At 44.5% G+C, this 21,542-nt stretch overlaps 1 protein-coding gene across 1 annotated transcript in view; it reads right to left on the bottom strand.

The window, feature by feature from the left end:
* KCNK12 (potassium two pore domain channel subfamily K member 12) overlaps nucleotides 1–21,317 on the bottom strand; it is a 44,308-nt gene extending 22,991 nt beyond the window's left edge. Inside the window, exon 1 of the mRNA XM_033936089.1 lies at nucleotides 20,972–21,317. Within this exon, the coding sequence (XP_033791980.1) occupies nucleotides 20,972–21,317 (346 nt within the window). The remainder of the gene's footprint in view (nucleotides 1–20,971) is intronic.
* Nucleotides 21,318–21,542: the final 225 nt, after the last annotated feature.

Here is a 21,542-nt window from a genome sequence, read left to right as displayed (position 1 = left end):
AGCTGTTACTGCTGCGGCCGGCGCTCCTTAAATGACTCATTAAATGAAAACCATGAACATATATTTGTCTGTAGATTAATGGAAAATAGTCTCAATGTAATCATCTGTGTTCTTAATTTAAATATTTAAGAAAGGAATTTCCGTTGCACTACTGGTCATCTGGAATTTCAAATTTTTATCACATTGATTCAATCAGTCTCACTGCTGGTTGTTCACACCAAAATGGTCTCCAACCTTCTTCATGTAAGAGGCCACATTGTGAATATGAGAAAGCTGTGAAGGCCACCAAAATATTTCAATCTTACACTTACTACTAATTTTGTAAACCACATTGACCTGCCTGTTCAGACTGAGTATTAAACATTAAAAATTAATGCTAAGTTTGATTCTTTAACACTTCAAGGAAATACAGTGGAACGCCGATTATCCAAACTCCAATTATCCGGATGTTCAATTATTCAGATTGCTTCGGGGGTCTCAGCTTATATTTGAGCTCCCCACAAAGTACTATTCTTTTGTTTTTAATTTAAAAATACCTTCAGCGCACCCTCCCCCCTTTTCTCCCGACAAGAAAAAGCAACATTCCCCCTCCCTCTCTTATTTGTATTCTTTTTAAAGAAAAAATTGTAGTTCTCCAATTTTTCCCCCCAATGTTTTCATGTTACTAGTATGTTTGTAATGTTTGTTCATGTTTATTATCTAAAATGTTTGTTCCTCAGCTATTTTAAATTATTATGTACAACGCTTTGTACCTTTGGATAAGCGTTTAATCAAAATTTAAATAAACTATGAAACAGGCACCATCAACCCCCTCCCGGACCCACGGGAAAGACCCCAGACCTACCTTCTTTCTCTGGTGGTCTAGCAGGCAGGGGTGTCAAAGTCCCTCCTCAAGGGCCGCAATCCAGTCGGGTTTTCAGGATTTCCCCAATGAATATGCATGCGATCTATTTGCATGCACTGCTTTCATTATATTCTAATAGATCTCATGCATATTCATTGGGGAAATCCTGAAAACCCGACTGGATTGGGGCCCTCGAGGACCAACTTTGACACCTGTGGCTCTAGCAGAAGCACTAGGGCAGGAGTGATCCTACTCGCTCCTGCCCATGCTCTGTCAGTCAGTGATGATAATTTAGCAGCCGAGACTTCCAGCGGCAGTCAAGCACATTGGTGAGGCAAGATCTCCCTCGGCTGAACCCATGCTGACTCTGGCTCTTTAAATCATGTTTGCCTCTCTTAAAAACATTGAAAAGATTTATAGCATGAACAGAATTTCTGATGCAGTATAAGAGGGCATATTGGAAATGAAGTGACAGAGAAAATTTTCTGCAAATTGGGACAAGGGTTCCAAAATGAAACCCACAGCTGAGACAATTGGATGCCCTGGGGGAATAACCAATGCTTTATGAATTTTTCAAAAGTACGTATATCATGATAGTCACTAGATTTTTTTTACTTCCAGGAATTCTTTCTCTTTCAGGGTGAGTGAAATGGTGAGAAAACCAGTCTATTATCTTGTGTGTATCAATGCATATTTCATCTTGCAGCTTCTGCGCATGATATTCTTCTAAAAGAGTATAATAATTAGGATCACACAATTGTCACTTTATCTAGATCATATTATTGCTTTTATAGAGCACCACTATAGCCCTACACTTACCAGTGGGCTTAATAATAATATCATCATTGGTTTTCAGTTTACAGAGTGTTTGGTTCTCTTTTGTTTAGTCAGGTTATAATAAATTCTATCTGATTGCAGTCTGTTGCAGTCAGTATTTTCTAAAGCACCAATCGTTGCTACCGGTAGATGAATTAGACCTGGTCTAATCCAGGACTTTCAAGGTCACCAGATAACTATGAGGGGGCCGCTGAAAAGTTCTCAGCCCAACCAAGAAGAGAATGATGTGGAGCCATGAAGCTTACAGGTTATTCCACATTTTTCTTGACGCTTTTCGTTTTCAATGAGGCAAATGCATTTAGTAAATGAGCACAAGTATAGGGAAGCCAATCCATTGTGACATCGCTGATGAGGTTGGCTGTTAGGCATGGTGGAATGAGGCATTATGACATCATAATGCCAGAAGCCGCTGAAAAGTTCTCAGCCCAACCAAGAAGAGAAACTTACAAGTTATTCTACACTTTTCTTGACACTTTTAATTTCAATGATTTCAATGGTTGGGCTGAGAATTTTTCAGCGGCCCCTCGTAAATAGCATAGTTAGAACTAGGTAGGTTCCTTTGTCTGTGCATATCAGCCTCTCAAGTCCTAGCGCACACAGCTCCTGAACCATGCTGCCTCAGTTCTTGTAAGCCAAGAAATTCACTATCCTTCCCCTTCAGCAGTGCTTCCATTATTTTTCCAACCACAGCTTTCCACTTTTTCACCATTTCTGTGAAGAGGGACCACGTCTGCTTTTCTCCAGTCTTGCGGAACATCGTCCATGTCCAAAGACTTATTAAAGTGGAAAAAACCTTTTAAAAACCGGGCCGTGGAAGACGCATGTAGAAGAGAGCACTTATGACTTTGTGTGCTGCTTCTAGATGTTTCCTGGCAGAGTGGAGTCAGACTTGTGAAGTACATAAGTATTTTGTAAACTGTGCAAGAGCACATGCATGCAGCCATGCCATTTCTGGCGCAGGTGTAAATATGCGCTGGCATTTGCATGCTTCAGGGGCACATTCTGGATGCCTCTTTTATAAATGGAGTGGCCTAGTGGTTAGGGCTGCAGAATACTGGGTAGATGAGCCATTGCTCTGACACTGTATGGCCATTCTTATGTTCTTCTTACCCAAAATGGTACCTATGGTTAAAACAAAACATGAATTGTAGTAAAATGACCCATCTTAATGGTAGCCCAGGTTAATAACTTCCCTCCTTAGGGATACAGTTAGCAATGTGAGCTAATATTTACCACTAACTCATGCTATTTTATTCAATAATAAATTATTAATAGTAATCAATAAATAAATTATTAATAGTAAAATAACCCATCTTAACTGTGGCCTTCATTGATACCTTCCAAGATGTGGCACTGTGGCTCAAATAGCAGGGTATAAGAACATAAGAAGTTGCCTCCGCTGAGGCAGACCAGAGGTCCATCTTGCCCAGCGGTCTGCTCCCGCGGCAGCCCATCAGGCCCATTGCCTGAGCAGTGGTCCCTGACTATCCCAATGACCTACCTCTACTCCTATCTGTACCCCTCAATTCCTTTATCCTCTAGGAACCTATCCAAACCTTCTTTGAAGCCTTGTAACGTGCTCCGGCCTATCACAGCCTCCGGAAGCGCGTTCCATGTATCCACCACCCTCTGGGTGAAAAAGAACTTCCTGGCGTTTGTTCTAAACCTGTCCCCTTTTAATTTCTCCGAGTGCCCCCTTGTACTTGTGGTTCCCCATAATCTGAAAAATCTGTCCCTGTCTACCTTTTCTATACCCTTCAGGATCTTGAAGGTTTCTATCATGTCTCCTCTAAGTCTCCGCTTTTCCAAGAAGAACAGCCCCAGCTCTTTCAGTCTGTCAGTATATGAGAGGTTTTCCATACCCTTTATCAGTTTAGTTGCTCTTCTCTGGACTCCCTCAAGTACCGCCATGTCTATGGCAGACCTCTCTCTATGCTGGAGGGTGTGCAAAGAAAATATAGATATTATATATGTAAGAAGGTATGTAGCATGCAGATGGCCAAGAAACTGAATGAGTAATGAGGGTGAAAAAGAAAAAAAAAATGTGAGCTCTTGCTGGGCCATTAATGGAACTCAGATAATAAAAGTTGAATTAAATATAACTGAAATCTACAGAGATAGAAATTTAAAACTTTGCCTTTCAACCAGAAGACTTCTTGCTCTGGGTATGTTAGCTGAGCTCAGGTTTCCTGTTTTTGTTCTCTGTCACTTCCTCTTTTGCTCTCATAATGTTTTATTTTTATAACTAGTCTTATAGCCCGTTACATTAACGGGTGCTAGAATATATATGTGTGTGTCTTTATTTTTTTTCTCTCTCCTTAGCCGCTTTCTGTATTTCTGTCTGCCTTTCTTTTTTTTTTTTTTCCTTGGCTGTCCACTACCACCCCTTGCCTGCTCCCCCTGTCCATTCTCCCTTCCTTTTACCTCCCCTGTGTCCCCCGCCACCCCATCACTGCTCACCTTATCCAGCAGCTGCCCTTCTCCCTTTGTTTTACCTCCCCTTGTCTATCATCACCTCCTTCCTGCTTCCCCTGTCCAGCAGTAGGCCTGCCTTCATTTTTCTGCCCCCCCTGTCCATCAGCACCTCTTCCCCTGTCCATCAACCCCTTTTTCCTGGTCCCCCTGCCCAGCAGTACGCCTCCCTTCCTTTTTCTGCCCCTCAATTTCCGTGTGCTGCAGCATTTCCCACCTACCCCACTTCCCTGTGCAGTATTTTCCTCCCCCCCATACCTTCCTCCTTAACTCCATGCCCTACCATTCTCTCCCCTTCTGCTCCCTTTCCTCCTTCAACTTCATCGGGCAGCAGCAGCAGCATTTATAATGAATTGCTGTTGCCGGCTTCAGGTCTTCCTCTCTGGCAGATCCTGTCTTCATGAAAACATGAAGTAGGCAGGACCCGCCAGAGAGGAAGGCCTGAAGCCGGCAACAGCAGCAAATTTTAAACACTGCTGCTGCCCGAAGAAGCCAGGCCTTAACCACAAAGCTGGGGGGGAGGGTTTTAAAAGGTATTGCATCGGCGGTGGTGGTGGTGGGGGTGGGTTTTGAAAAGCCAGCTGTTTTATTTTAAAATGCCGTCCAGGTTCGGCCAGCAGCCACCGCGGCCGACATCCGCCTCGGGCCGCCGCGGCCGACATCCGCCTCGGGGGGGAGAGAGAGAGCTTCGCGCGCATGCGCACTCTTACCTGCGGTGCCCTACAGCTCACGGAAAACGGGCTCACGCAGGTGGGAGTGAGCATGTGCGGCTTAGCGTTTTATTATATTAGATAATGTATTTAGTTAGATTTTAGAGTTAAAAGCTTTGCATATTTGATATTTCCTTAATACAGTGGTACCTTGGATTACGAGCATAATCCGTTCCAGGAGCATGCTCGTAATCCAAAATGCTCGTTTATCAAAGCGAGTTTCCCCATAGGAAATAATGGAAACTCGTTTTGATGCGTTTCCCCCCCCCCCCCCGAGAACCGACATTGCTCCCCTCGAAGGCCCCCCCCCCATCGATCCGGCACCCCCCTGCGATCCGGCACCCCCTCTGCCTCGAATCGGCACCCCCCCCCCGCCACGATCCAACCCCCCCGACACGATTGGGCACCCCCAGCCACGATCCGACCCCCCCCCGACACAATTAGGCACCCCCCCGACATGATCCGACATCCCCCCCGACACAATTGGGCACACCCCCCCCCCCGCCGCTTCTTACCCTCATCTGGGCACTCTTGAAGATCGGCCTACTCGTCTGCTGGGCCTTGAGCATCTGAGCATGTTCAAGGCCTGCGAGTTCAGGTTCTGAACGTGAACGTGAACTTGCAGGCCTTGAGCATGCTCATATGCTCAAGGCCCAGCAGACGAGTAGGCCGATCTTCAAGAGTGCCCAGATGAGGGTATGAAGCGGCGGTGGGGTGCCCAATTGTGTTGGGGGGATGTCGGATCGTGGCGGGGGGGTGCCCGATCGTGTCGGGGGGGGGTGCCGGTTCGAGGCGGGGGGGGGGTGCCGGATCGCAGGGGGGGGTGCCAGATTGCGGGGGGGGGGGTGCTCGTAAATCGAGCTATGCTCGGTTTCTGAGGCACCGATTTTGCAAATGTTTTGCTCATCTTGCAAAACACTCGTAAACCGAGGTACCACTGTATAATAGTTATATAGGATTGGACTGAGTGCTTGTGTGTGGATTTGGAAATACTGTGTGCAGCATTCAAACAGGGGTTGTGTTATAAAGATACAGTACTCCGCCGATATTTTGAAAAACGGCAAATACGGTTTTTCGCCTGTCAAAAGCAGGAGAGGGCAGCTGGAGCACCGGCGAGTGAAGAAAATCACTCACCGTATGCTCCAACCACCTCTTCCTGTTACTAAAGTAAGGCTACACCAATCAGGAGCTGCTTTGACACGCAGCTCCTGATTGGTGTAGCCCGACTTTAGTACAGGAAGAGGCGGTCGGAGAATACCGCGAATTAGTGAGTCCGCGAATCGCGAATTCACGGGGGAACACTTTATATGCTTTGTTGTTCCTGCTGTTCTCAGAACAGTTTTACAAAGGCTCCTCTAATCTTTGCCACACAGACATGACTTCTGGTTTCCTGTAAGTAGCCCTGTTTCTTGTGCTGTGGCTAGCTAGAAAATTCAGGACTAATCTTATAGATTTGTCTCTCACACTATATTGTGATCTTTCATACTCTATTGGGTTGTTTAAGTTTTAATGAATTAAGCAAGAAACTGGTGTTGTTTAAATCATAAAGCAAACTTAATTGTATCATATAGAACAAAATGTAAAGAATGACTTACATGGTATGGAAATGCTTTTGACCAATTGTATGAAGCTTGGGAAATGATGTCACAAAGTCATCTAATATAATAAAACCCTAAGCCGCGCATGCGCACTCTTACCTGCGTGCTCCTGTTTTCTATGCGCTGTAGGTCTCCGCAGGTAGGAGTGCGCATGCGCGGCTTAGGGTTTTGTTGGCTTCAGGCGGCGTGGAGGCTGTCGGCCGCGGTGGCTGTCGGCGTCTGCAGGCTGTAGCAGCTGTCGGCGCCTGCAGGCCGTGGCAGCTGTTGGCGGCTGCAGGCCACGGCGGCTTGAGGCGGCTGTCAGCGGAGGGCAGACGCGAGGTAAGGGGTGCTGCTGGACAGAGGAAGAGACGGGGGGAGAAAAAGGAAGGGAGGCCTACTGCTGGACGGGGGAGCAGGAAAGAGGTGCTGATGGACACGGGAAGAGATAGGGATGAGAAAAAGGAAGGGAGGCCTACTGCTGGACAGGGGGACAGGAAAGAGGTGCTGCTGGACAGGGGGAGATTTAAAAAAAGGGAGAAGGGCTGCTGCTGGATAAGGGGAGCAGTGAAGGGGTGGTGATGGACATAGGGAAGATAAAAGGAAGGGAGAATGGGTGGACAGTTGAGGAAAAAGAAAGACAGAAATACAGAAAGCGGCTAAGGAGAGAGAAAGATAGAAAGAATGACACACACACACACATATATTCTAGCACCCGTTAATGTAAATGGCTATAAGACTAAGTTTAACATAATAGGTTACAGGAAGATGAAGCCAGAATGGGTTGAGGACTCTGTACAGAAAGTTGCATTGTTTGAAACTCTCTGTGAGACTCTTCCTTTGCACAAATACATTTGGATTTTTATTGAACGGTTGCATTTGTAATTAGTTGGCTTTTGATAGACATTGAATAAATATTTTCGACTGGAAATGCATATACAGTACTTGTACAAACTTGATTAGGGGTATTTTTGTTGGGCAGGGCCGCAGCCTCCCTCGCTCACCCTTTAGTCATTTGGGTTTTGCCTCGTTATGGAGCATAATAATAAAATAATACATTATTGAAAGAGTGTGAAAATGCATTAAAACTTGTAATGGAAACAATTTAGATACGTTTTATTTTTTTAACGTTAGTCTAATCCGGAGAGTCTATATGACTGTTGGTTTTCCTCCAAAATGCTCTCTCCCTTTTAAACATTGGTGCAGCAGCCTGGTTCCATCCTGTTAAGATGGAACCCATCCTAATCTAGAACAAGATTCCATTTCACCAAAATGCAACCCACTACCTAAAACATCTAAAACCCTCCTCCAGGCAGCAATGTCTCATCCAGGCATTGAGACTCCAGAGCTCTGCCTGCCTCAGGACAAAGCATAATTACTCCTCATTTAAAACTAGCCCGAAGAGCAATGCACTGCTCAGAGTTTGACACTTTTATGCTGCCTTGTGTCATCTTTATATCTCATTATATTACAGACTGTAGTCTGTCAGCTCTTTGTATTATCTGTAGTTTAGCTTTGGCTGCTGTTTCTATTTTCTCTGCCCCCTTTTTGCTTTATTAATCGGATTGTGTACGGTTGTTTATTTTATTACTAATGGTACATCACTGCTTGCTTTTACTGTTATTCAGTTCTAAAGCACTTTGTAACGCCAAATGAAAGCTGAGACAGCAGGTGATTAAGACCAGAAATTTTGGAATTCTGTGCTTGGAATGGGGAGCATTTCTAAGAATGCCAGCCAGGATTTTTAAAGCCTAAATTTGGCTTACAGAACCTTCCTCTCACAGCTTCTTCTATCACTGACATGCAGGGCAGGATTAACCAATAGGCCCAGTAGGCACGTGCCTAGGGTCCAAAATGGTCAGGGGGGCCCGATGAAAGAGGGCATCAACATTGTTTTTTCCAAACGGTGATGAGCCCCTCCAGCATAGATCGGCAACACCCCCCCCCCCCCCCCCCGATCGGCAACGCGGCTCCCCACCCCATCGACGGAAAGTAAGACAAGCAAGCCACTCGGGTAAGAAAGGCAAAGGGAACTGCAATTTTGCAAGTGGTGCTGCTTGCCCAAAGCTTCCCTCTGACGCAGCTTCCTGTTTCCGCCTGGGCGCATGGTGGGGTGGGGCGGGGCAGGGGGCCCAGTGTACTTGTGTGCCTAGGGGCCCTCGATGAATTAATCCTGCTCTGCTGACATGTATCAGGACTGCCTACTCCTCTAAAATCCTGTCTAGGTGATGCATGAGGTCTGTCAACTTTGCCTGAGGCAAGAAGTGATCCTCATACCCACCTGCCACCCACCTACATTCATTCTTAATCAGTGTGTCTGTGTGTGTGTATGTGTTGGGGGGACGTTGTTTAAAGCCCTAACCCACCCAAGGTGTAGATAGGCCCCCTCCGGGCCTACCTACATATCTGGTGGTCCAGCAGGGGTCTACGGAGGCAGGAGTGCAGTCCTCTCACTCTTGCCCCATCATGGCAGCCTTTCAAAATGGCCGCTGTGACCTCTCATGGCAAATCACCGAAAAGGAGAAAAATGTCCCCTATGAAAAAAAAAGAAATGGAAAAGAAGTAGGGGAGGATTAATGAAGAATAAAAAATAAAAAAAATAAATTAAAAAAGGAACCTAAGTGTCGAGGAATGAAAAACAAACTGTCTTCTTCTGAACTTCCACTGTTTTGGGGAATCATTTTTATACAGACCTGTTGGCAATGGTGTAGTAAGGGTGGGCAGATCACCCCAGGCTCCATTTTGGTGGGGGCACCGGCACCTCTCCTCCTTTCTGCCCCCCCCCCCTCCGCCCGTGTACCGCTTGAAATGTTTGCCAGCATCTTCCACATCCTGTTCGCACAGTCCCCGCCTCCCTTCTGACGTCACTTCATAACTAGCACGCCATTTTGAGGATCTGGGCCAATATTGCTTAAGTAAAATTCTGGAACTTCCACACTTAGGTGTGCACACATGTGTATGTGTCATTATTCTAATGAACTACACACATAATTAAGTCACAACTCCTCCCCCAGATTCTATACCACACCAAAAGTTGTCTGCCAAATTTTGAGCGTGAGCACAATTGAACTGATTAACAAGACTTTAACTAACAATAATTAGGCGTTAACAACCAATTAGTGCGGTTAATTGACTTTGGGAATTGCACATGCATCTTGCTGTGCGCTATTTTGTAAAGAACTGAACGCAACTTTAATAGTCTATTATCTGAAAAAGGAAGAAAACAGGAAGCCGAAGAAAAGAATAAAGCTCCTTTATTCAATACACTTGTTCCAGATTAAAAACAGCTGCTCAATATAGTCATGTTTTGCCCAGGGATCCTTCAGGAGTATACAAAGTGCCAATTGGTTTTAAAAATTCAACCTTGACCAATTAGTAAAATTGGCATCTTCGACCTGAGCTGCAATGTAGTGAATCCCAATTTTACTTTGTATGCTCCTGAAGCAGCCCTAGGCCATGTACATAAGAACCGCCATAGTGGCACAGACCGAAGGTCCATCAGGCCCAATATCATAAGAACATAAGAAGTTGCCTCCGCTGAGGCAGACCAGAGGTCCATCTCACCCAGCGGTCCGCTCCCGCGGCGGCCCATCAGGCCTATTGCCTGAGCAGTGGTCCCTGACTATTTCTATAACTACCTCTTGCTCCTATCCCTATAACCTATTTCTACTCCTATCTGTACCCCTCAATCCCTTTGTCCTCTAGGAACCTATCCAAACCTTCTTTGAAGCCCTGTAACGTGCTCCTGCCTGCCACAGCCTCCATATCCTAATTCAATAGTGGCCAACTTAGGCCCCAAGTACCTTAGCTAGATACCAAGTAGTAAAACAGGACTAAGCAGTGGCTTTCCCCCCAGCCATCTTCTCTTTTAGGAAATTATTCAAACCTTTTTAAAACCCTGCTAAGCTAATTGATTTCACCACATTCTCCAGCAACGAATTCCAGAGTTTAATTACACGTTGTGTGATGAAATATTTTCTCTGGTTTGTTTTAAATCTTCTACTTAGTAGCTCCATCGCATGCCCCCTAGTCCTAGTATTTTTGGAAAGAGTAAACAAGCGATTCGCATCTCCCCTTTTCACTCCACTCAGTATTTTATAAACCTCGGTCATATCTTCCCTGAGCCATCTCTTCTCCAAGAGAGCCCTAGCCACTTTAGCCTTTCCTCGTAGGGAAGTTGTCCCATTCCTTTTACCATTTTCGTTGCCCTTCTCAGTACCTTTTCTAATTCCATTATATCTTTTTTGAGATATGGCGACCAGAACGGCACATAGTATTCGAGGTGCGGCTGTACCATAGAGCGATACAAGGGCATTACAACATTTTCATGTTTGTTTTCCATTCCTTTCCTGATAATTCCTAACATTCTATTTGCTTTCTTTGCCGCCAGCACACATGGAGATGAGGGTGTGGTGCATCTAAACTAAACTAAACTAAACCTTAGGTTTGTATACCGCGCCATCTCCGCAAGCGCAGAGCTCGGCACAGTTTACAGAATTAAGAGGAAAGGAACTACAATGAAAGGATATAGGAGAGGGACTAAGAAGATAAAGAGGGACAAAATACTAGAGAATGGGAGGTGATTAGATTTTTGAAAAGAGCCAAGTTTTCAAGTGTTTGCGGAAGGATTGGAAGGAGCTTGAATTTCTGAGTGGGGATGAGAGGTTGTTCCAGAGTACTGTGGTTCTAAAGGGGAGGGATGTTCCAAGTTTTTAACCTGGAGCATGAGTAGTGAATAAAGGAAGGTTTTATTCTTTTCCTCACCCACATTGAATTTTATTCGCTGGCTGCCTTGCTTTTGTCTGAAAGAGGGGCTTGGCCAGGGCCGTGTCGGAGGCATTCCTAAAAGTTGTTTGCTGAATTATAGAATACGTTCGATCCGTGCCTAATCAGGCGCTGGCATGTACACTTGCTTTTAGCAGACCTAAGTACCCTTTATAGAATTGGGCTAAGCGCTTTTTGGGGCCGTGGAATTTTGAGTGTCATTTACTGAATTCCCTCTTTAGCATTTATAGAATTGCCCTCCATGTCAGTGGTATAATGATGGCGAGAGGCCTCTTCTCCGCCTCACTGCTCCTTCCCACCCCTTTGCCGCTCACGTGCACCCCTTCCCCCATACATCTTTAACTTTCCCAGCGCAAGTGGCGTCACCAACTTGCGGCTCGCATTGGCGCAGGCTCTCCCTCTGATGTCACTTCCTCGGCGCAGGACCCAGAAGTGACATCAGAGGGAAAGCCGATGCTGGTGTGAGCTAGAGGTACCAGGGGGGGGGGGTAGTGAAGGTGTGGGCATGGTGGAAGGAGGAGGGGAGGATGCGTGCTAGCATCCCCACCAAGACAGCGCCCCGCCCCTCTTACGCCACTGCTCCACATGCTTTTTACCCAATGTTTCGCCGCAGAAGAACAGGTGTGCTTTTGCTCAAAGGGTACTACAGTTGTAAAGCACCCTTTTCCTTGTAAATCGCACACTTTTTCAAAGGAACATCACTGTTAGGCAGCTGAAAATGTGATCTGTGCATGCCATGTTCCTCCCCCAGATTAATTTTTCCTCCCACGGGAATGTTTCTTCTTAATATGGTTGAAAATATGTGCTTTGTGAAACAATGTGGGTACGTTTAACTGCATCAAAGGAAGGTCATTTCTAGTTTTCTGATGTACAGTGCGTGGATAAATTGCTATTTACGAATGTAAATGGCTTTGAAAATTGTCCTCTAGAGAGATTTTGTACTGTTCCACTTTACTTGACTATGAATTAACATAGCTCATTATGTAATGTACTCATTTTTAATGTTTTTTTTTCTCTCTAAGAGGAATTTGCTATGTTAATATAAGAAATACACCAAAAGGAAAATGAGTGTACATTCTTCCTGTGCATATTTTAAGCCAAATTACAAGAAAATTATTTATATGTACAGTATGGGGCTCATTTTCAAAAAAGATAGATGTCCAAAAGACAGCATAAACTAGCATTTGGATGACTTACTAGTCAAAACGTCCAAGTAGCATTCTCAAAACAGACTTTCTAGACGTCTTTCTGGTTGTTTTCTCTCCAGTGCATCCAAATCTTAAGGGGGGCATGTTGTGGGTGAGCTTAGAATTTGGACACTTGGCTGGCACAATCAAACCTTTAACAAAACATCCTGGCCTAAAATGTAGACTCAGAAAACCTTGGCCTAAATATCTGCCACTTATGTATACCGCCATGGGATCCTAAAATCAGGCCGCAGTAACCATAAGCGATCGCAGCAGGGGAAGCTATATCCGATCAGCTGAGCTGGCAGTGCTCTCCAAAGCCATGACTTCAGGAGTCCTGCCATCTCAGCTGATCAGGGTGGAAATACCCCTGTCGCAATCATCTGAGTGGCTGCGGCATGGGACCCCTGACATTGGCAGGAGGGATGCCAAGTCCCTCCTGCCAGAACCTGCAAAACACCCCCCCCCCCAAAGTGATAGGCAGGATGGATGCCCACTCCCTCCTGCATGTAAGGCCCCCCAAACCCATGATCCCCCAACCACCGACACCCCCGAACCCATGACTCCCCAATCGCCAATACTCCCAAGCCCTCCCCAACCCCCCTGTACCTTTTATAGTAAGGCAAGCCAGAGGGATGCCTATATCCTCCAGCCGGCAGGCCTGCCTCTTCACAATGGTGGGCCTTCCCCTTCTTGGTGCATCCTGGGATGCACCAGGAAGGAGTCTAAGTCTGATTAGCCCAGGCACCTAAGGCCCCTCCCATAGGAGGAACCTAGGTCTTAGACTCCCTTCTTAGTGCAGCCTGGGATACAGTGGGAGGCACCAAGGACTCCCATTGGAGGGGCTATAGACACCTGGGCCAATTAGAGCCTTAGACCCCTCCCTAGTGCATCCCAGGATGCACTGGGAAGGGGAAGATCTGCCAATTTGAAGAGGCAGGCCTGTCAGCCAAAGAGTGTAGACATTTCTCCAGCCGGCCTTACTACAAGACAGGCAGCTGAAATGTAGGCCAGGGTTTTCTGAGCCTACATATCAGCCGCCTATCATGCCATGAATCGTGGCTAGGTAGCCGCTTTAGCCTTCCTAATGCCACTTCTGGTGTTGGCTATGCCTAATTTGGCATTCCGCGGCATAAAGTGGCTACCTAGCTGCATTGCCAGCCGCCTTTCATTTAGGTATTGGTAGGCACTTTAACACTGCCCTATTTTGCTGTTTCTGACAGCATTTTTCAATTAACTTAGGCATCGATAGGGCGTCTACCAACGCCTAAGTTTTGGTGCTGGTTATAGAATTTTCATGTAAGTGACATGCTATCCCCAAAACTTTAGTCAATTTGTGATGTCTATACCAGAAAAGAACTCACAATTAAATCTAAAAAGACATTCTTTATATATGTTTGTTTTTTTTATTTTAATATTTAATATTTTAATTTTTCTCATAACGAGGAGGAAAAGCCTCAGACTCTAGATTGCCGCTATTGATTTCAGTGTGGACAGATCACTCAAGGGAAAAACCTCATAGGCATAAAAACCTCCTCTCCACCAGTTCAATTTACTGTTATTACATTCAATGCCATTGTTCCCAAGTACAGTTCAATTGTAAGGCTATGTTCAATATTATTATTCACAAGTACTGTACTTTTCAATTATGAGACAAACATACATCCCACCCTTTGTGTCCTTGAAGTTCTCCTTTGTTAATGCTGTTACAAGATACAGAAAAACATATCCACTTATCTTAGCTGAAAGACTCTTTCATCCAAGACAAAATGAAAAGGGTGTGAATGCTTAAGAAGTCCCCTGGCCCACGTCGACGATGGCCAGCCAGCGTTTTGCTATAGTTGCATCAAAGCAAAACCGGGCTCATCTAAAAAAAATAGATAAACAAATAACTTCCTTATGAGAAACATGTTTGACAAAAAAAAGTAATGAGAAAAGAAACAGGTAACCAATGTTCTAACCCCTCTTTTACAAAACCATAGTGTGGTTTTTAGCGCTGGCTACAGCGCTGGCTACAGCGCTGGTTACAGTTCCGATACTCATAGGATTTCTAGGAGCGTCAGAGTTGTTACCTCCATGGCCTATGCTAAAAACTGCACTACAGTTTTGTAAAAGAAGGGAGGGGGGGGGGGTAAGTGAAGTAAAGGTGTAATGTGATTAAATTGTCTGGCACCAGTGAGCAAACGGGTTGCAACATTCCATACCAACTATAGTCAACTAATAAATTTGTGTCTTAAACCCTGAAACAGAGCATTGCAGTAATCTAAATCCGAAATTACTAGGGAATGACTCAAGATACGAAAAGCCGAATCTGAGAAAAGTTGACGAACTGAATATAAAAGTTGCAAATTATAGAAACAAGATTTAAGCACATCTGATCATCTTTGGAGGGGTTACTCAAAAGATGATCAGACACCAACTTGTGTTTTGAGATACTCTAGTGCAGTGGGGAAAGAGGTTTCCATGATAAAGAAACATGGTTAATTCTTCAACTTCATCCAGTTTTTCAGGGGAAAAACCTAAGGTTTGCTTTCAGTAGGAACCATAATTTGAAAGAGATTCTTTGTCCAGTGGATACGGAGGCGAAAGGATTAACAGCTATTAAGGGCAGTCACAGAAAATGTGGATCTTATTAAACATACTCTTGCACTAGATCAAAATTTTGAGCATCCAATTACTAACAAGCTTTTTCCTTTAAAATATCATTCCCATGTAACTCTAGTTTTGTGGTTTAAGTGATCATGAGCCCATGCCCCAAGATCTATGTTGGGACATACAACCCGATGATTTAAAATCAGATTTGGGGAGCACAAGAGCAGCCTGAACTGTAAGAGTGCTGAGGCACCCCTTGTTCTACATTGCCTGTACCATAAACATACTCTGCCTGCATTGCGATGTTGCATCATTGATCACATGGCAGAGGATAGATTTGGGAAACAACGCTGTTAAAATGTGAACAAGAATGGATCTTTCATTTGACGTCTGAGGAGCTGGCGGAGTTAAATTCCCGCATTGAACGGCACTTGTTTTTCTAAAACCAACCAGAGTTATGAAAGAGAAGGAGCACCATTGTGACATCAGATGCTGAAGTTTAATGAAATCCAGCCCGTCAGCGGCCATCTTTGCCTTGCCAGTGAGGATGGAACTTAAGTGCCGAATGTAGTGACGTTTTTGCTAATGAAAAGTTTCTTCACAGCGGTTCAATTGTGAGGAGAGGTTTTTTTTTGTGAAGAAAGTTTCTCAAAAGGAAGTTCTTTATTTATCTGTTTTTTAGATGAGCCCGGTTTTGCCCCCATACAGCTATAGTGAAACACTGGTTGGCCATCGTTGGCGTGGGCCAGGGGACTTTTTAAGCATTCACACCCTTTTCATTGTGTCTGGATGAAAGAGTCTTTCAGCTAAGATAAGTGGATATAAGTTTTTTGTATCTTGTAAAAGCATTAACAAAGGAGAACTTCAAGGACACAAAGGGTGGGATGTATGTTTGTCTCATAATTGAAAAGTACAGTACTTGTGAATAATAATATTGAACATAGCCTTACAATTGAACTGTACCTGGGAACAATGGCATTGAATGTAATAACAGTGAATTGAACTGGTGGAGGGGAGGTTTTTATGCCTATGAGGTTTCTCCCTTGAGTGATCTGTCCACACTGAAATCAACAGCGGCAGTCTAGAGTCTGAGGCTTTTCCTCCTTGTCATGAGAAAAATAAAAATATTAAATATTAAAATAAACAAACAAACATATATAAAGAATGTCTATTTAGATTTAATTGTGAGTTTTTTTCTGATATAGACATCAGAAATTTACAAGTCTTTGTGGAGCAGCATAGGATTTAAACCCACAACTTCAGGGTGCTGAGGCTCTAGCTCGAATCACTGCACCGCATAGAAAATGCTGTGTTTTTTTTTTGTGTACAAATGGGCTCTTAAAATTAGATCACACCTAAAAGTACACAAGGTTCAAGCTGGGATGTACTTGTACAGTAGGCATGTTCAGGGGTTGAATTTGTGTGGGGCATGGGTGTCATAGTGATGTATGTGCACATTTTTTTAAATACTTGCATATGTGCATGTATATGTGGATATTTCAAATGGGCAGAATGTCTGGACCTTCAATCTAAATGCAATTTTTGCAGGATTTGTGCTAGTGCTTTTGTAAAGACTTATAGGTATCTATGTGTCTTTATAAAAGTAGCACAGAACAGATGCTTTCCTGATCCCTTAACCTAGGAATTCTGTTATAAAAGTACCCATATACACCCAAATTCTATATAAGGCACTTTAAGTTTATGCACACAGTGGAGGAGTGGCCTAGTGGTTAGAGTTTGATCCCAGCCTGCTCCTTGTGACTCTGGGCAAGCCACTTAACCCTCCATTCCTGCTGGTAACATAGTTAGATTGTAATCCCCCATTGCCCCCAGGTACATTTGGTAAAGCGTAAGCCTACCAGGACAGATAGGGGAAGAAAATGCTTGAGTACCTGAATGTAAACCACTTAGGCTATAAGTGGTATATAAATGCTTAAATAAATAAATAATAAATTTTTGGCTTCCACAAACCATTCTTTCTCCACACTTCAACCACACTGCCTTGCCATTTAGATGGTGCGTGGATCCCCAAATATAAATGGCAGCTTTCTGAAACTGCACTTACACATGTAGGAAACCTACACATGGCAATGGGTTATGAGCGGAGTTCCGCAGGGGTCGGTGCTGGGACCGCTCCTGTTCAATATATTTATTAATGACCTGGAGGTGGGAACAAACTGCGAAGTTATTAAATTTGCGGATGACACCAAACTCTACCGCAGGGTAGAAACCATGGAAGACTGCGAAGATCTGCAAAGGGACCTAACGACACTAGAAGAATGGGCCAAAAAGTGGCAAATGAGCTTTAACGTAGGGAAATGCAAGGTCATGCATGTAGGGAAAAAGAACCCGATGTTCAGCTACAAAATGGGGGAATCACTGCTAGGGGTAAGTAACCTTGAAAGAGACCTGGGAGTGATGGTAGACACAACCCTGAAGGCGTCGGCACAGTGCGCCACAGCCTCAAGAAAAGCAAACAAAATGTTGGGTATCATTAAGAAGGGTATCACGACCAGGACGAAGGAGGTCATCCTGCCACTGTATCGTGCAATGGTGCGCCCGCATCTGGAATACTGTGTCCAGGCCTGGTCGCCGTACCTCAAGAAGGACATGGCAGTACTTGAGGGAGTCCAGAGAAGAGCAACTAAACTGATAAAGGATATGGAAAACCTCTCATATACTGACAGACTGAAAGAGCTGGGGCTGTTCTCCTTGGAAAAGCGGAGACTTAGAGGAGACATGATAGAAACCTTCAAGATCCTGAAGGGTATAGAAAGGGTAGACAGGGACAGATTTTTCAGATTATGGGGAACCACAAGAACAAGGGGGCACTCGGAGAAATTAAAAGGGGACAGGTTTAGAACAAATGCCAGAAAGTTCTTTTTCACCCAGAGGGTGGTGGATACATGGAATGCGCTTCCGGAGGCTGTGATAGGCCGGAGCACGTTACAAGGCTTCAAAGAAGGTTTGGATAGGTTCCTAGAGGATAAAGGAATTGAGGGGTACAGATAGGAGTAGAGGTAGTTTTAGGGATAGTCTGGGACCACTGCTCAGGCAATGGGCCGCCGCGGGAGCGGACCGCTGGGCGAGATGAACCTCTGGTCTGCCTCAGCGGAGGCAACTTCTTATGTTCTTACACATGCAAAAGCTGCTGTATATAGGTGGGGATCCTTCTAAAATAATGGTCAAAATTCTGTTGTGTATTATCGAATGGTTATGAATTGTGAATCAACAAAAGTCTTGGCTATTTATTTCCACAACTATTTGGAGTAAGCCATTGTTCAAGAACTGGCATTAAGGGCTCCTTTTACAAAGCCACAGGAGAGGCTGGTGAGGTAAATGCTCCAATGCTCACGGGAATTCTACGAGCGTTGGAGCATTTACCTCTCCAGCCCGCTGTAGAAACCTCTACCACAGCTTTGTAAAAGCCAGCATAAATGAGTTGGGATGGAGGGAGGCAGTGATAAAGCCCAAATCTACCTCTCAAAGCCAAAACTGAGATCCCAGGGAGAGAGATGACTGACCCTGCCGCCTGGTCGCTCTCTCAAGCTCGAAACAGCCCGCACACACGCCTACTCGCATTTCATACCTAGACTATGGCACATCTGTCAGAATGCTAGACGGGCTTTGGAGCTTCTGGAAGACCGTGAAAACCTTCCTCTTTACAAACCTAGTGCCTCAATGACCTATGCCCAGAACTTAGGGCTCCTTTTACTAAGCTGCGATAGCGGTTTTAGCAGAGGCTTAGCACGCGCGAAATTACCCCGCGCACTAGACGCTAACGCCAGCATGGAGCTGGCGTTACTTCTAGCCACGTAGCGCGGGTTTAGCACGCGCTAAAAACGCCACCGCAGCTTAGTAAAAGGAGCCCTTGGTTACTGTACACAAATACCATTCCCAGTAAAATCGAAACCGTGCTACCTACTGTCACTCAGATGCTACATTGTAAATTAGGTCTATATTGTCATCATGTCATCTGTCAAGCCTTGGGCCCTTTTTGTGAATTCACCCTTGCAACCCGTTCTGGGTTCCCTTGGGAGGACAGGCTAAATGAGCAAATAAATAAATAAAAATGTTATTATTCATTGTATTATGTAAATGAAACAACCTGAAAAGACACGTTAGTCCTTTAGATGGTATCATAACTTCCATAGAGTTGCTCCTCTATAAGGGACCTTTATACTAAACGACCTTGTGCTAACGCACACTTAACCTGGAGAAAAAAAAGACATCTCAAAATGCATTAAAGCATTTTGTGGTGATTTTCGTGTCTGCACAGGCTAATTGAGTACTACAAATTTTTTTTTTTTTTAATTTTTCAGGGAGGGGGGGGGGTTCCTGTCATGGGTGGGGAATGAGCATGGAAGCATTATCTAGCTAGTCAATTCATGTTAGAATGCATTGAACAACATGGGAGCCCAGATTTGGTTGTTCAAATTTGGATATGCTCCCAAGATGCGTGAGCAACATAATTGGCTAAGAGCTCGTAACCATCAGTAATTGGGTGCTGACAAATATTGATGTCAATTGGCACCAACTGGGATTTGTGCATGCATCTGGGTGTGCACACTCTATAATGCTAGGCACCGACATCCCATTCCACGCATCTCGAAAGGGGTGTGGCCACAAGAGGGGCATGGGCATGTCAGGGACATTCCAAAATGTTGCCTGCATTGTTCGTGAATAATGGGTCCGTGCATCCAACTTGGGGACCATCATTTACATCAGGTTTCAGCAGGCTTAAATATGGCGCCCAAAGTCAGGACCTGGAAACTGGTGCTAAGCCCGATTCTATAAAGGGCGCACACCCTTTCAAAAACTGCGCTCAGCACTGATCTTTTTCTGGCTCCCATTTTTGAGGGACATTTATAGAATCCAGTCCTCGCTGCCTGAATACTAGGCAGTAAGGCCCTGATTCTATAAACGGCATCTAACTCCCAGGTGCCTTAATGGGGTGGGTCAGTAGAGTGGGCAGACTTGATGGGCTGTAGCCCTTTTCTGCCATCACCTTTCTATGTTTCTATGCCTTTGATAGAATTGCACCAAGTGGCGCCTAATTCTTAGGAACACCGCCATTTAGGCCAGGGTTCTTTTGGCATAAATGAGTGCATCTAAGTCGATCTGCACCAAAACTCTACCCTAAATCTGCCCCTAACCATGCCTACTTGCCAGTAGGCACCTTGGTGTAGATGACTATTTTGAAGTGGTAGGCAAATGAATTGAAAATTAATTTTTAAAAATTGTTTCTCATTGTTTTTTTATGGCACTTTCAATTATCACCACTAATTAAGCCAATTTAAAATTTTAAGTTCGACACTTAGATTAGCAAGGTGTCCTGATCTAGATGCCTAAATGTAGGTGTCTTTTATAGAATCAGGGCAAAGAGTGTTCCTGCATTAATATTTTTGTAGGTCACATGTACATGACCTGCAGAAAGAAAAAAATAATAAAAAAAGCTCTATTTTAGGGATGCACTAGAAATGGGCTTAGCATGCAGGAAAATTCAGCATTAAAAGACACTAAACCAGTTTCTTAGTGCACCTTAGGGCTCCTTTTACAAAGTGCGTTAGGGCCTTAACGCGCGGAATAGCGCGCGCTAAATTGCCGCGCTTGCTAGACCTTAACGCCAGCATTGAGCAGGCGTTAGTTCTAGAAGCATAGAGTGGGTTTAGCGCGCGCTAAAATCCTGCATGCGCTAAAAATGCTAGCGCACCTTAGAAATGGAGCCCTTAGTAAAAGGGCCCCTGATAATAATGATATGCAAGGAAAATAAGCCTTAGCAAAGTAACATATTATGAATTCAAAACTTTCAACTTTGGAAACAACCATGCAAAAAAAAAAGTCAAAATTTTACAAATATTTAAAACCAATAACATTAACAGATATCTAATAGTGCAAATAGAATCTCCAGCCTCTGAGGATAGTTTTCAACCAAAAACCCCCACTTATAGGGAAATCATATCTTACCAATAGTTGATACCACGGTTCCGACAAAGTAAAAAGCGCCAGTGAAATCCCATCGTGGTCTGAGGGCATTCGCCCTGATGCCAGCCGCCATGGCTGTTTCATAATCCTTTAGGAAAGATCTCAGCTCTACAACGCTGATATTAAAGGTGTGGCTAAAGTTTTGCAAAGTCAGTTTCCAATGATTTTGAGCAATGGTTTCGAACGGCCTTTCAATGGCTGAGAACACAGTAGCTCCGGCTATTAAATAGAGGACGATCAAGACTGCTAGGAGAAGGAATCGACCGTTATCTTCGTTCAGAGGCAACAAACAGCAACAGCACTCCCTGGATCTCCTGCTAGACATCATCCAAATTTCAGCACCTCCGAGGCATTCGACAGCAACCAATACCTCATTGGATGGGATGGCATTGGATTACCGATGGCATGCATGCACTTTATAAGGGTTCTAGTGATTAGCAACCATGGTTATATTTGTTAAATCAGTTTTTCCTCAACAGCAGATCGATCAAACTCATACTTCAGTATAGCTTTGCGACCAACTCACACATTTCTGAGGAGATATTGCTGGTCT

The sequence above is a fragment of the Geotrypetes seraphini genome, chromosome 3 (genome assembly GCF_902459505.1).
Source record: "Geotrypetes seraphini chromosome 3, aGeoSer1.1, whole genome shotgun sequence".
In the NCBI taxonomy this organism is placed as follows: domain Eukaryota; kingdom Metazoa; phylum Chordata; class Amphibia; order Gymnophiona; family Dermophiidae; genus Geotrypetes; species Geotrypetes seraphini.
The sequence above is the reverse complement of the archived record's forward strand: the minus strand, read 5'-3'. Positions and strand labels throughout refer to the sequence as shown.